Below are 15,652 nucleotides of genomic sequence, written 5' to 3' on the forward strand. Positions count from 1 at the left end.
AAAAGTACTCAAATGTTTTACTTAAGTTAAAGTATCAATACTGCAATGTTACGGAAGTCCGGAAATCAAAATGTACTTGACTTAAAGTACTAAAGTATTGGTATCAAAATGTACTTAAATACCAAAAGAAAAAGTATCACAAAAGTAAAAGCTCACAAGCTCACAACGCATCGCATCGCGACACGTTGTGAGCTTTTAGATCGGCTATTTTCAAATAGCCTAGGTATAAAATAAGTTAGCTAAAGTGGTTGATGATGTTTTATAATGTAATAATAATAATCTGCAAAGTAACTAGTAAGTAACTTGTGTGTGTGTGTGTGCGTGCGTGCGTGCGTGCGTGCGTGCGTGCGTGCGTGCGTGCGTGCGTGTGTGTCCATACGAACACCACTTGTGATCAGGGGAGGGAAGCCGGGCAGAGAGGGCGATCTTTGTCCCTCTGCCAACGACACTCCTATAAGGCCCTGTGGCAGAGCCTGTCAGAGGGGCAGGGGCAGGGGCGGGGCGGGGCGGGGCGGGGGGGGGGGGGGTTCCATGGAAGGAGTAGGATGAGGCGCTACGTCCTCCCGGTGGGGGCTCCTCACTGGTGAGCCAGTAGGATACAAGAGCAGTGGCAACACACAGAAATGTGTGGGGAGGAGAGTAAATAATGTGATACTCTGCTCTCTCTCACTCTCTCGCCCTCTCTCTCTCTCTCTCTCATGTTACACTATAACACATTACATTATTTACACAAACAATAAACACATTAAACTACTGTATAAAAATATTCAACGATTAACACACAGGCCCGGACGACTGGTGTAGCGGTCCGGCCCGGGCACCTAGGCTGAATAGCGTATCGCGGGTTCGAGTCCAGACCCCGACAACCTTTGCTGCGTGTCACTCCCCATCTCTCTCTCTCCCCATTTCCTGTCAGTCTACTGTATACTATCAAGGCAAAAAATATCTTAACAAAAAACAACTATTAACACACAACTAGTGACAAATTTACAGGCCTCACATATAATACAACTGACACAACGTCTATTCAGACAGTCGTCAACCTTTTTTTTTACTTTAAAAAAAAAAAATCAGAAGAAAAAAAAAATGATCCAAAACAAAACAATATGATATTTCCTAATCATTTCACCCAAAATGTTTATAACAAATTATGACTATTAACATAAAAATAATACTGTCTGTCAGTGTCAGTTATGTAACATAAAATATTTAAATAGTTTAGGCCAAATTATTTACTGATTTACTTCAGACTTATGCCATTTTTTCACAAAAACATGTGACTTAGGCCAAAAGAATGGCCTATTTTGGCCTAAGTCACACTAGGGAGATAGGCCATTATACTAAAAGGGGAGGGAACAGCATGATCCTTTTCAATTAGGAGATTTTTACCAGAGGTATCATGAGGAGCTGACTTAAGCAAAAATATTTTTTTCCTCAAAAAATTACTCAGGCCATTAGTTGAAGAAGGTGACAATTTGTTGTATTGAGACAGATTTTCTCTTTAAATCAAATTTAACCTGAACTTGAACTATAGACACAGCATCCTATCCTTTCAGACAGTATCAGACATACATTACACAAGAGGTTCTCAAAGTAGACCCTCCCTGAGGGGGTTCCAAATGGACACTTATGGGTCTGTAACTCTCAGAGTTATGATGGTCCTTGACGTTTAAAAGTTGGAGAACGCCTGCATCAGACACAGCATAATAAGTGGTAATAAACCAACGTTACCTGTACTGGCAGGCAGGTGGCGCCATTGTATAAAACTAACTTCCATCATCAGCGTTTAACCACTGGTCTAACCCCAGCCATCGACACTCCTAACACATTTGATTTACAGTGTATTATATGAATTATTTTTATACAATTATCAGTTTTAATATCAGAAAGCAGAAAATAAAGATGTTAGAAAATAGGTTACAGTATATAACAATAAGAAAATATAAAGTAAAATAACTAACATAAACTGGTGGTCTCTATCTCTCTCTGTGTGTGTTGTAGTCTGTTGTTTATGTGTATCATGCTCTCTCTCAGCGGAGTGTGTGTGTGTGTGTGTGTGTGTGTGTGTGTGTGTGTGTGTGTGTGTGTGTGTGTGTGTGTGTGTGTGTGTGTGTGTGTGTGTGTGTGTGTGTGTGTTTGTAAAATAGAGAAAGAGAAAGGTAAAATATGCTGTTTTAGAGTGTAATGTGTAATGTCCTAACTAGTATTTGAACCCTGGTCGTCTACCGCTCTCCCTCGAGGGCATTCTTGCTTCCCCATCATCAGGGATATTGGGCTCCTGCGCTTCAGGCAGGGCTACTTATCAACCAGTAGGTGTCCTACCCAACACCAGGGTGTCTCAATGGAAGAGTAGGGAGACCACCTCCAACCACTTCACATGTACTAGTTCTATTGTATTAACATACTCTACCATACACATGTACTTATATTGGTAACCGGTACGCTTGGTGCCAATACCTACTCGGCGCCATTTTTTCTCGAAACACTCGGCCTGCTGGTGCCGAGCTTTCCGAGAACACTCGAGGCGTTTTACTTGTAGACAGACGACCCCCCCTCCCTCCCCCTTTTTTGTACACACTTTTTATTTTGATCATGTTTTGTTTTGTATATATTTCATTATTTTCCCATGACCTTTTTTGTACATAATGGTATATGTATATATATATATATATTTTTTTTTTTCTTTTTTTTCCCTCTGTATTCTTATGTTGATTTTTGAACTGTTTGGTTGCTACTATATATGTCTATGAAATTAATTCAAGGACCCCAATGGAAACAAGCCCGCAAGGACTTTTTTGGCCGGACCTTTTAGACAAAAGCATTATAAATGTAACTGTGTTGTTTTACATTCTTTTTGCCTAATAAAAATTTCAATTCAATTCAATTCAATTCAAATTCAATTCAATCCTTAGCTGAGAGAGAGATGAAGCAGGGACCCCTTAGCTGAGAGAGAGATGAAGCAGGGACCCCTTAGCTGAGATAGAGATGAAGCAGGGACCACCTTGGCTGAGAGAGAGATGAAGCAGGGACCCCCTTAGCTGAGAGAGATGAAGCAGGGACCCCTTAGCTGAGATAGAGATGAAGCAGGGACCCCCTTGGCTGAGCGAGAGATGAAGCAGGGACCCCTTAGTTGAGAGAGATGAAGCAGGGACCCCCTAGCTGAGAGAGAGAGAGAGAGAGAGAGATGAAGCAGGGACCCCTTTAGCTGAGAGAGAGAGAGAGATGAAGCAGGGACCCCCTTGAAAATAAGACAACCACTATGCCACACTAAATGGAACAGAGCCTTAATTAGTATCATTGGTAACACCCGTGAAGGAAGTAAGAAGAGACCCAATTCATTCCCAATATGGCTGCTGTGCATAGAGCCTATTAAACCTTAAATGATGAACGTATCCTTGATTCTTTGTAATCTACACTTATTAAACTGATTAAAAAACTAGAAAAAGTGCTCCTCGGAGCACAGGTCTCCGCCAGGTCAGGTACGTTATTCTGGCCTCCTGGTGGCGCTATAATAGGCCAATGTGAAAATGGTGCCATTTATTCTTAGGTCTTTCACTGCAATCAGACATTTATTTAAACATTTACAAAACCCACTGACACAGTTAAACAGTTCCACTTTCATTTTTTCAAAAGTAGCTAAAGTGGCAGATCTACAAGCTCACGACGGGGTCATGAGCTTGTAGATCTGCTATTTTCTTTACATTAGTTTGACACTGTTAAATATAAAAATAAAAAAATAAACAATCTGGAGATACAAGGTTTCTACCCAACAACTAACATCAATGACTACACACTGTCATTGATGCATCCTGTAGCCTGCTTTTTCTATGGAAAACTGCTTCTGTACAGTACAGTACCATCTATCTATTTCTTCTCATTGTACAATTCCCCAAGCTGTTTGAACTTATCAAATATACAAACCAAACCATGAAAGGAGTAGGTGTGGTAAACATAATAATATTAATAACTTCATTCAGCAACAATCTATAGAAATATTGATACATTGTTAAACAATTGGGGCGGTTGTATTTTGTCTCCCTGCTCTTCTATTGAGACATTTTGATTGTGTCAAAGGTGTCTCACCTAGACACAGGATGAATTTTTATGGTCAAAATTCAATTCATCCCCTGAGCAAGCAGGCGGGCTCTAATTAGCTCAATGGTAAAACATTCAGCACTTGCGCCGGACAATGGGTTCAAATCTGGGGTAGAAAAGGAAAGTTACATAGTGCAGCCTTAAAACAACATATTTGGGCCAGTGTTGGTGGAAAATATATATAATAATAATAATTACGGAGTGGGAGGAGGGGGTCGAAGGGATAATATTTGGAAATTAAACTTAGAATTCACTGAGTTGAAACTCCAATCTTGAATATAATGTGTTACTTAAATTGAGAATTTTGAGTTTAATCTGAACATATTACTACACCCCCCCCCCACACACACACACGCCCACGCCCACACACGCCCACGCCCACACGCACACGCACACGCACACGCGCACGCGCACACGCACACGCACACACACACACACACACACACACACACACACACACAGCTTCTTTTCCACCTACATTGGCCCTAATATGCGGTCGTACAGTATTTAAGTCTTCTGTAGTGTTTTAAATTAAATTCCATGGTCATATTACCAAGTAATGCATTTGAACTGGAACATTATGGATGATTACAGCAATGAGTAAAGTTCTAGTTCAATCCAGAGTAACCTGCACCATAATGGAAGAACAACCAAAGAATACTGTACTGTAGATTGCAGCTCATTTTATTCAGACAGAAATATTTCAGGTAAGAACACTGTGCCCAGGAACATATAGTTCCAAAACATCAAACTCCCAAACTCCCAAATCAATGACTTTGAATATAGCTGTAGCACTTGTTGATTCAGGGCCCTGAATCCAACATACATTTGATGCAGCTCAGCAATTAATCATCCATGTCTGTATTTCCTTACATTATTTCATAAATGACGTCATTTCACATAATCACTTTATAGACTGTAATTCCATTATTTTCAGAGTAGATTGTTTGCATTAAAAAACGTTTTTTTTTGTATCAGAAAATACAAGTTAAAAGATCAAAAAGACTATATAAGTTGTGTATCAGCCCAGAAAGAGATAAAAAAGTGATATGTTAATTTAATTTGAAAAGGTTGTGTGTGTGTGTGTACTGTATATATGACACACACAAACACATGCACAATGTTGTGTTCTTCAAACATCTTCTACTTAAGCATTGTATTTATAAATTGTACAACCGAAAATAGCAGATCCACAAGTTCACAGCGAGTCGCAAGGAAGTTATGATTTTGAGCAACATGTTTATGACTACCTCCCAAATCCCAATTTTCTTTTTGCGGTTTTGGGCGGATATTTCCGAGTTTTTGGTGGTTATTTGCGGTTATTTATTTTAATAATTCTTAATAAACGTGATTCTGTTCACTCAATAAAAAAATAAAAAAATAAAAATAAAAATTTAATATTTTTTTTTTCGTTTTCTTGCGGGGCCCCCCCCAACGCGGGGCCCGGTGCAGCCGCACCGTTCGCACCCCCCTTTCTGCGGCCCTGGTGAATGGTGATAGATCTCTGGAGATCCATTTATTTCTTCACCAGTCACATTCTCAGGTAGCAACACTCCACTGTAAAATAGACACAAATGGACAAGTTTTAAACTGCTAATCATAATGGAATGCAAACAATGTAAGATTGCTCTCTCAACCACTCTTAAGTTCTATTTTATAATTTACACGTAGCGGAAATAGCCCATTTACAAGCTCACATGTCACATCACATGTAGCTTTTAGATGTGCTATTTCCATTTAGAAATGTTTTGAGAAATGTGATTTTTTTTAAAAACATGCCCAAAATAGGGATGTCAAAGTGGTTAATTGGATGTGTACTTAAATATTCCATGTGCCACATACCATGTATGAATTACATCTATTCTATAAACATTCATGTATGAACACTGTACAGTATGCTTTATTTTATTATTGTATTAAATGTGATGTTACCTTTTCCTATGTGTGTCTTTTTTATCCTTGAAGTCCTTGTTTTCAATCCATGAAGTAATGTCATCTAAATCTTTATTTGTCATGACACCCTTGCTTAGAAGCAGCTTGGACCATTCCTGTACCATATCTTTTGAGTGCTGCTGAAAACTCTTTTTAAAAACGGCAAGCCTGGTTTCGCTCATCTCGTTGTTCTGAAAGTTATTGTATTTCTCAGTGCTATTCAAATCATGACTAATCATTGAACCAAGGATTGTCAGTTTGAAGGTGCTCACAACATCATCCTCGCTTATGGCCTTAGCCGTTAGACTTCTGTATGATGGTGATTTTGAACTGGGAAACTCTCGATGCAGCGCTGCTGGCACAGTAACAATTGGAAGGTTAAGGCCATGGTATTTGTGCACATCAGCAATCAGGTTGTTATCCAGAGGAGATGAGTTTGTAGCCACTTCAAGCATGACATTAGCTAATTTGCTATTCTGGTTCATTGTCCCAGCGTCCAATATACTGCTCACAGGTGGTTGGTGATCTCCATGGATGATTTGTCCAATACCTGGATTTTCAATTAGATATTTTTTCCAAACAAAATACTTTTTACATATTTTTCCAACTTCTTCCTGAAGCAACTTTTTGGTTCCTGTGATCGATCCTACAGCTCCCTCTGCCATATACCAGTCCCCTCCTCTGATTTTTTCAGTCCACTCTTTGCGCTTGATAAAAGGCTCCCATTGGCCAGGGTGTTTGAGGAGAGCATCAGCCTCCACGGATCGGAGGCGTCCTGCTTCAGAAGTGATCTCTTCATCACTGACAACCTTAGTGTCAGTGATTTTTGACACGACACGACTGATAGCGAAAAGGGTACCCGCCGTTGTGGCTTTCCTTATTTTTTCAGCACGTGAGCGTTTGACTGCAGGCTTGTATGCAATGCTTCTGTTGTTCGCAATGCTTTTGTTGTTCCTTCCAGCTTTGAGAAATTCCTCTGTTCTCTTAAATCCAGTACTTACACAACAATCAATTAGGCCATTCACTTTGCCTTGGACATAAGAAACAAGGTGACTGGAGAACTTCTGGTGGAACACTTTCACATAAGCTTCGGCCAGTAAAGCACTGATGGTGTCGGCTAAATACTGCTTGAATTCTTTCAGCATCTCAGTGTCTGAAACAGACAACTCATTTACTTTCACTTTCTCTGATAAACCTTTTTCTTTTTTATATGTATGCAGCGCTTCGTTAAGTTTTGAGAAGAAACTGCTGGAGAGGCCCGTTACTGCAACGATGGCGTCTGCTGCCAGTTCCCCCATGTAGACAAGTTTGATAGTTGTCAAAATTCTAGGTGTAACTCCTTTGGCCTTTGCTATAGCTTTGCCCATCACTTTAAATAAGGATTTGTTCAGCTTGTTCTGCCAGCTGAGGTCTGCATAGAATGGTTGTATTGCACTTTTACTTTTTGATTTGAAAATGCCCAGCAGATTCTTTCTGTTCTTGTTCTGCAGGAGGTCAGAAATGTGTTGTTTATCCTCAATGTGGGACAGTATAATGGAGTCCACTAATGCACCCGTGGGTCCTTTTTCCATGTTGGATTTCACATCATCAAGAATTCTCCCTTTCACATCATTTTCAATTTTTTTCATAATTTCTTGTATTATTATCTCTTCTGCCTTCCCAATTGCATTCTCTGCCACTTTTTTAGCAGTGAGTTTTACTGAATTCTTCAAGTCTGCCTTTGTGACCTTACTTAAACCACCTTTAGCCTGTAACTTTGGCATTGGCTTCAGGTTTTTGCCAGATGCCTTAATTGCCATTTTACAAGCTTTGAAGCCCTTTGAAGCCAGCTTTCCAACTCCAAAGCCAATGATAGCAATACCAATGGAAATTGCTTTCTCTACAGCCCATGATTTCCAGCTGAATTCTCCTGTCACCATGGCCTCTATGCCAGTGATGCAGTCTGATATGCCTTCAGTGATGAATCCTATGCCGAGTGTACCATATGTAAATGCAATGAGCAATGCCCCTGCAATAATCTGTAAAACTCCTAGCAGGAACACCACCAGCCCTCCCCATGAGAATTGAGGCTTTTCTTCTACAGAAAAGACATATTTCAGGCCTCGATTGTAGAGATTGGAAGCTTCCGGTTGGAGATCTTCATCAGTAGTCAGGGAGAAAACTGATGATTTCTTGACCACTGCATTCCTCCCTTTTTCTTTTATTTCGTCCAATTTTTCGATGGCCTCATTGATGTTTTTATCCAAGTATGCAAACATGTTGTTCTTGGCTGTGACCTGTTTTTCGAGGCTCGTTGGGCTACTGTTGGCTGAGTCTGGAGAGGACATTCTTATAATTTGCAGACAAACCACAGCTTCCTCGCTGAGGTACTTCAGAGATTTCTGTGCCTTACTTAGATCTTCTCTGGCCTTAGTGAGGTAATCCGCCTTGCTCTGCTTAACAGTGCAGTATGCATGATTGTAAAAAGCTATGGCTGCCCAACTTTCATCTTTCATGGCTTTTTCAAAAAGCCTATTGCTGTCATCCCAACGTTTTTCACTCAGTGCAATATTCCCAAACTTGATGTAATGATAAATGCTAGAGCACGGTGAAGTCTTATTTTGAGACTGACATTTGGCCAGAGACAAATCATCTTTCAAGCTCTTTTGCAATTCATTTTTCTTCAACTGATCAATTTCTTCTGATTTAGTTTGCAGCCATATTCCCCAGAATTCATTCATGATGTCAACAACAACGCTTCTTTCAAATGTATCTGTGCTCCTGTGGATGTCTTGAAGAGTTTCGCAGTACTCTGAAAACAGATCCTCCCGCAGTTTCATCTCATCAACATCATTCATCATTTGATTTATTTTGTCTTCTGCAAGTCTGTCCCTTGTGCTCTTAGCTTCTTCCAGAGAAGACATTGTCCTTAAGGACTGCTGTAGATGATCGGTGGACATGATTACCTGAGCAGATCCTGGTTTACCTTTTCGTGCGGTACGGCCAAAAGCCTGGAGTTCCACTCTTCTGTTCTCAGAAAGGAAGGAGAGGATCACAAATAATCCTCCATTGTTGTTCACCTCTTCGGAGACTTTTATGTCTGTGCCACGCCCGGCAAGGTTTGTGGCAACAATTACATCACCAGGAAGCAGTTCCTTATCTATTTGACTTAAACTGTTGTTGTCACTGCGGCAGTAAAGACAGATTTTATCTGAAATTTTGCTTTTCAGCTCTTCGTAGATCTCTTTGGCTTTGTTGATAGTTTCACAGATCACTAGGGCTGCTCTTCCATTTCTGTATGAATTTGGGGAAATTTCACCCATAACGACATGTTTTATTTCAGATTTCCACTCTTCAGTAGAAGTCTTCACTTTGCCTTTCACCTCAAATAACTTCTTCCTGTTGAATGTTGGCATTTTGCAGGCTGAAAGATTTGGATATAGATCTTGTAAAAAACGAATGTCTGCTTTGCTCCCAAGTGTCCCTGTTGTTCCATATATTTTCCCATGGTACTTTTCAAAAAAGGCGACGTTAGAAACATAGTTTGTCACTGTTGAAATTGTGCTCAGTTTGATTTGATGTTTCATCTCAACAAACTGCTGCAGACCATCACCCCATTTTTTATTCAGTTCTACAATACCAGTGGATCTGAAGTCCACAGGACAGACACTGTCATTTTCAACAACATATTCCCGTCCTTGCTTCAGTGTCATTGCCAGAAATGCATTCTGGACCCACACTGACACTTTCTTCTCTGTCAGATTTCTCAGGAATCCAGGGATGCATAGTTTGTCTTTAGTGTCTGTACTGGTGTACTGAATCTTCTCTGATATCAATTCTGCAATGGGCTTGATGAGAATTTCTTCTGAATCATAGAGGGGACAACACGTTCCTTCTTCCAAAACAAGGAATTTAAGGTCTGGAATGTCCTGGTTGCTGTATGGGCTGGGCTTCCTAAGACAGAGCAATCCATTGTCATCTAAAGTGTAAACAGTAAAACCATAAGGCAAATACTGTTCAATTTCATGGAAAAAAATGACCATGGCTTCCTTACTCACAGTTTTCAGTTTTTTACGTAGTTCATCTTCATCTCCACTTAGTCCACGGTAGTCATCAGTAAATCCTTGTGGTACAATGTTGGATTCTTCAGCAATATGTAAAATGTCCATTGGGTCTTCAATTTCACTTTCTTCTGTGTCAATTGACTCAAATGTGGCCTTGAAAAATGGAGCAAGGGGACCCTGTACAAATGTGTGGTCTCCTGTAGACAGGAAACCATATCGGCTGACGTGGCCCCAGATCATGGCCAGAACAACGTTCAGGTGCTCCATGGAGACCATGGGGCTGGACAGGTAGGTCAGCTGAACTCCCTGGTCCAGCAGCAATGAGTCCACTTCATCGATTATGATGCACTGGTAGCTGCGATCAGGCCTCACATCCTTCATCTCAAATATCTGGCGAAGGTGATCTGCAGCAAAGGCTTCAATAGTTCCATAGACCACATCCTTCAGGTAGCATTCTTTTCGATCTTTATCTTCAGTTTTATTTGTGTTTGTGTCGGCTGTGATGTTAAAGTACAGGTAGAGGTCATTCCATTCTTTTACATCTCTTTCGCATAACACTGATGAGCTGGACACCACATCTACTTGTTCACCTCTAAGTGCACGCAGCACTGCAAACATGGCTATGACACAAGATTTTCCTTCTCCAGTGCCCATCTCCAACAGCTTTCCAGTGCCAGACAAGGCCAAGAGGCACCAGCTTATCAACTGAGTAGATCTGGGCCACCACTTCCTTTCAGCCTTGTGTAGATGTACAGCATTGCATAAGACTGCCAGGATCTCTTGAAGGTCTTCTGTGTCCATGCTGTGACTCAGATTTCTAGCTCGCTGTACATCTGTGTGGTTTTCAATTTGACCGGTTTCAATCAGGTTTGATACATGGTTTACTACTACTTCTACTTTCCTCAATGTTGGTTCATCAATGTCTTTCATCTGCCTTATTTCATCAAAAATAGCATCCATGCTTCTTTCCTCAGCTCTAACACTTTGCTGTAGTTGTTGGATCATCTTATCTGTTCCACATGAAACTAAAAGCTGAAGGAGAGATTGTTTGTTCTCATCTGTCCACTTGGAAGAAATCTGATAGGTTGCCATCATATGTAAGATCTTCTTGATGGAAATACAGCCTTCATCATGATGATGGCCAGTTAATGCTCCAAGAAGGTTTAAGGCCTCTACTGGTGACCACAGTTCCCCAAGATTTGAAGCCATCTGGAAGAATTCTTTTGTAGTTGTTGATGCTTGGAATTGCACTGCACATGCAAATAGAATCTCCAAGCACAATTTGCCTCCAGGGGATGGTATGTTTTCCTTAGCTTCTGTTTCTGTGGAAACCATTCTCAGGAGATTCTCAAGAAACGTCAGCACAAAGACCTCATTAGAAGGCAATGCCTTTCCAGTAATCTTTTGTGAGATGGTGACAATTACGCTGCCAGCGATTGTGTCACTGTTTAGATTCATGTGGAGAACCTGAAATAGAGCCTTAATGAACTTGTGTCTCACTTCCATATTCTCACTGTGAATTTTACTTTGAAGGATCTTTGCAGCAAACACCAGGGCATCATTGTCCTTGAGCCTCAAAAGTTCTAGATTATGGGAAGCATTGAGACTTCTTTCTTCAATGACAAATCCATGACTAGGCTGAGGGTTCCCTGTTTTCATCACCTTTAAGCCATAATGAAAGTAATCAGTGACAAAGTAATCCATGGTTCCATACACAATGTCTGCTTTGTAGACATCCCCGTGTAATGCATTAGGTTTCTTCTGCTTTGTGTTAAGAGAAATCCCAAGATGCTTGTAGAAGTCAGACCACTCCTTAGTTTCCTCCTCTGCGTGAACGTCAGAGGACAGAACAACGTTGAGTTTGTTTCCTAGCAATACTTGTGTGGCTGCAAACATTGCTGTGACACATGGGTCCTCTTCCAAACCAACCAGATGTAGCGCTCCACTCTTTTCAGTCAGCACCAGCACACACCACTGCAGCATCTGCTTCACTGTGGGCCACCAGCCTTTCGTGTCAAAAACTGCCTTGCAGAGCTGAGACAGAGAGTTTTGCATGGCATCTGCATTCAGGTTTACACATTTAAAGGAATCTTTCATAAATGTCACATTTTTAGGGGCAGTGTCTGCATTTTGCAGGATGTTCTTTATCATATCAATCGAGGAATCATCCACATTCCTGATAATTTTTAATTTTGCTAGAGCGACTAGTGCGACTAGACTGCTCTCATCTTGCTTTCTGAGAGACTTTTGAAAATCCAGTTGAAATCTCTCCGGGCCATCAATGTCGAGAACCTGGATGAGAGAGTGCCCAGAGTCATCTGTCCACTCTGGTGATATGTCATACATTTGTATCCACGTGAGGACTTCAGTTATTGGAGCATCATCTGCATATTTCTTTGACAGCACTTTGAGCAGAGTCAATGCTTCTGTTGGGGTCCATTGGTTTGTTTGCACAAGTCTGAGGAGCATTTCAGTGGATTCTGTGTGGGACTCATTGCCATTTAGATGTGTGAGTGTGGACAAGAGAAACTTCAAGCACTGGATTTCCGTTGTTAAAATCAATGCAGAGGCTCTCTCAACGGCACTCTGTAGTGATGATGTGAGGTTGCTGAGGAATTCGATCAGAAAGAGATGCTCAGTGGAAAGCTCATCCTTAGCCCATGCTTTGGCTATGAGGGCTCCATCAGTGTCACAGCTGCCATAGTCAGTGAAAAGGTGCATGAGGTTTAGATATAGGGCTTGAGTCAGCAGGAAACTCTCAACATCATTACAAGCTGATTGGCTGATTGACCCCACCAGGGACTGCACATGATTGGAGATGCTTTGCAGGGAAACTCCCTCAGATATCTCCAGAGCCAGAGCACACAGTTCTGTGATGAACACTTGGGTGTGTTGCAGCGTGCTGAGGGACGGAGGAGCACTGATCCATTCATCAAACAGAAGTTTGTCCAGGGCAGACAGGACGTTCAGCAGCTCATCAGCAGTCAGCTGAGCCAGACTGAGCTTTGGAACTGGGATGCTGCATTTTGACGAGATTATTTCTAGAAGGTCATCTCTGCCACTGGCTGATACAGAACTTCCCTCAAACTCATTCAGATGGCTTATCAGAACATCTCTCTTGAACATCAGTTCCTCTGAAATGAAGCCACTAAGTTGTTGTTTTTTATTCTGCTCTTTGGCTTGATTGTGTGACTCTTGTAGTCTTTGATTCAGTTCTTCTTGCCACTTCTCTTCAGCTTCTTTTTCCCTTTGCTGTTGTTCTTTAATATTTCTTTCCTCTTCTCTCCTCCTCTCCTCTTCCCTTCTCCTCACCGCCTCTCTCTTTCTCTCCTCTTCTCTCCTCCTCTCCTCTTCTCTCTTTATTTCCTCTTCTCTCCTCCTCTCCTCTTCCCTTCTCCTCACCGCCTCTCTCTTTCTCTCCTCTTCTCTCCTCCTGTCCTCTTCTCTCTTTATCTTCTCTTCTCTCCTCCTCTCCTCTTCTCTCCTCCTCTCCTCTTCTCTCTTTTTCTCCTCTTCTCTCCTCCTCTGTCGCTCTTGATCTCTGATTGGCTCATTAAAGCAATGTTCACACTCGTATATATCATCATTTCGATAGTAGTAGTCGTAGTATTTATCTTTATTATTAGAAAGTCGGACATATTCGGTTCGGCCATCGTCATTTCCAACTCTCCATCTGTAGTATTCACCTCGATTAAACTCAAATACTTGTCGGCCATTAACGACAGTTCGTTTCAAATCATAGAATGGAGAAAGTTGTTTATTACACTTGCATCTCAGGGTGTCATGGTTCCACGATGGTGTGTTCCCCATTTTTGGCAAAATTCTTCAGCATCTACCGTAAGAGTGATTTTCATGTGTGACCTGAAAGATACAACCAACATATGACAGAAACTATAGGTTACTCTTGTAACAAATACGAAGCGAGAGGTCTCACAATGGGGAGAGGGCCCTCTAGCTCGAATACAGAAGCATTGATTGAAAATGCTTAAAAAGGCAAGTTCTCTCAGTGTTTTTAAGAGTAAACTAAAAACCTATCTTTTTAACATGGCATTACTTAAATTCATCTTGTATTCACGTTTTGTTTTTATTATTTTTATTACTTTTATTTTGTATTGCTATTTCTATTTTTGATTGTGTATAAATCTGCCCTATGTTTACTTGATCTTTAGTTTAATTACATTGTTTAGTTATGTTTCTGTTTGCCAATTATTTTTCTGGCATTCTACTGTTTATTGTCTTGATGTGAAGCACTTTGGGTTGCAATTTTGTATGAAAGGTGCTATACAAATAAAGTTATTATTATTATTATTATTATTATTATTATTATTATTATTATTATTATTATTATATACCTCCAGGCAGGCCATACCCTGGCTGGAAACCTGATTCGTTCCCTTGAACCTGAAGTCCCGCCTTCTGCTCCTATATATTCAGGGGACGACATCCGTTCTACCTTTCAGTAAGACTGTCTCTTCTCGTCGCCACAACAAGAAGGGTGTCTTTCGCGAGACCTCTCGCTTCGTATGTCATATTATCGGGGTAACAGTAACAGTAATAACCTATAATTAGTCTCCGCCAGGAGAGTATTGTTTTCACTTTCTAAATATGACACACCGATTGGTCAAGCCTCACGTGACACGTGACAATACGGTGAAATACTGTGATCTGATTGGCTAGTGACGCATAGCGGCCTATAAATACATGGCGTCACTTTGACAGTGTCTGCGCCACTGTCAAAGTGAGGTAAGACAGGAACCATCACGAAATGGCTGAGAAATGGTGGATACTGTAACAATTAGATAGGATACATAATTGGCAGATAGGACAGATAGGACACTTATATAGACAGGAGGGATATGACACTTACACAGACAGGACGGATAGGACACTTACAGTATACAGACAGGACGGATAGGACACTTATACAGACAGGACGGATAGGACACTTATACAGACAGGACGGATAGGACACTTATACAGACAGGACGGATAGAACACTTACACAGACAGGACGGATAGGACACTTACATAGACAGGACGGATAGGACACTTATACAGACAGGAGGGATAGGACACTTACACAGACAGGACGGATAGGACACTTACACAGACAGGACGGATAGGACACTTACATAGGCAGGACGGATAGCGGCCTATAAATACATGTGTCACTTTGAAAGAGTCATAAGCCAGATTCCAATACCGAAAATCTCGGCCACTCGCTCACTCCCACTCGGTCACTCCGACTTCGGACCAGAAGTAGTCGCGGTCCAATTGTTCATGTGCGTCTTGGAGGAGGCGAGTGGAGTCGAGTGGAGGAGGCGAGGAGGCTCTCCACTTCCGCATTGAGCGAGTGTACATCAAGTGTATCCTCGACCACTCTCAACAGCTCCTCCGCGGCAGACTTCCGCATCACGTATACACTTATTGTCTCCGCCAGGATACTTTGTTTTCACTTTCTAAATATGACACACCGATTGGTCAAGCCTCACGTGACACGTGACAATACGGTGAAATAGTGTGATCTGATTGGCTAGTGACGTATAGCGGCCTATAAATATATGGCGTCACTTTGAAAGAGT

The 15,652-nt window shown here is 41.3% G+C and overlaps 1 protein-coding gene across 1 annotated transcript; it reads right to left on the reverse strand.

The window, feature by feature from the left end:
• Positions 1-8,368: 8,368 nt before the first annotated feature.
• Positions 8,369-10,871, reverse strand: LOC311042027 (protein translocase subunit SecA-like; the record flags this gene model as incomplete). The annotated part of the gene is given in 2 exon segments (XM_084052531.1): positions 8,369-8,623; positions 8,625-10,871. Coding segments are annotated over 2 exon segments (2,304 nt in total). The 3' UTR covers positions 8,369-8,566.
• Positions 10,872-15,652: the final 4,781 nt, after the last annotated feature.

This window comes from Gymnoscopelus microlampas (genome assembly GCF_963454915.1).
Source record: "Gymnoscopelus microlampas genome assembly, chromosome: 3".
Classification (NCBI taxonomy): Eukaryota; Metazoa; Chordata; class Actinopteri; order Myctophiformes; family Myctophidae; genus Gymnoscopelus; species Gymnoscopelus microlampas.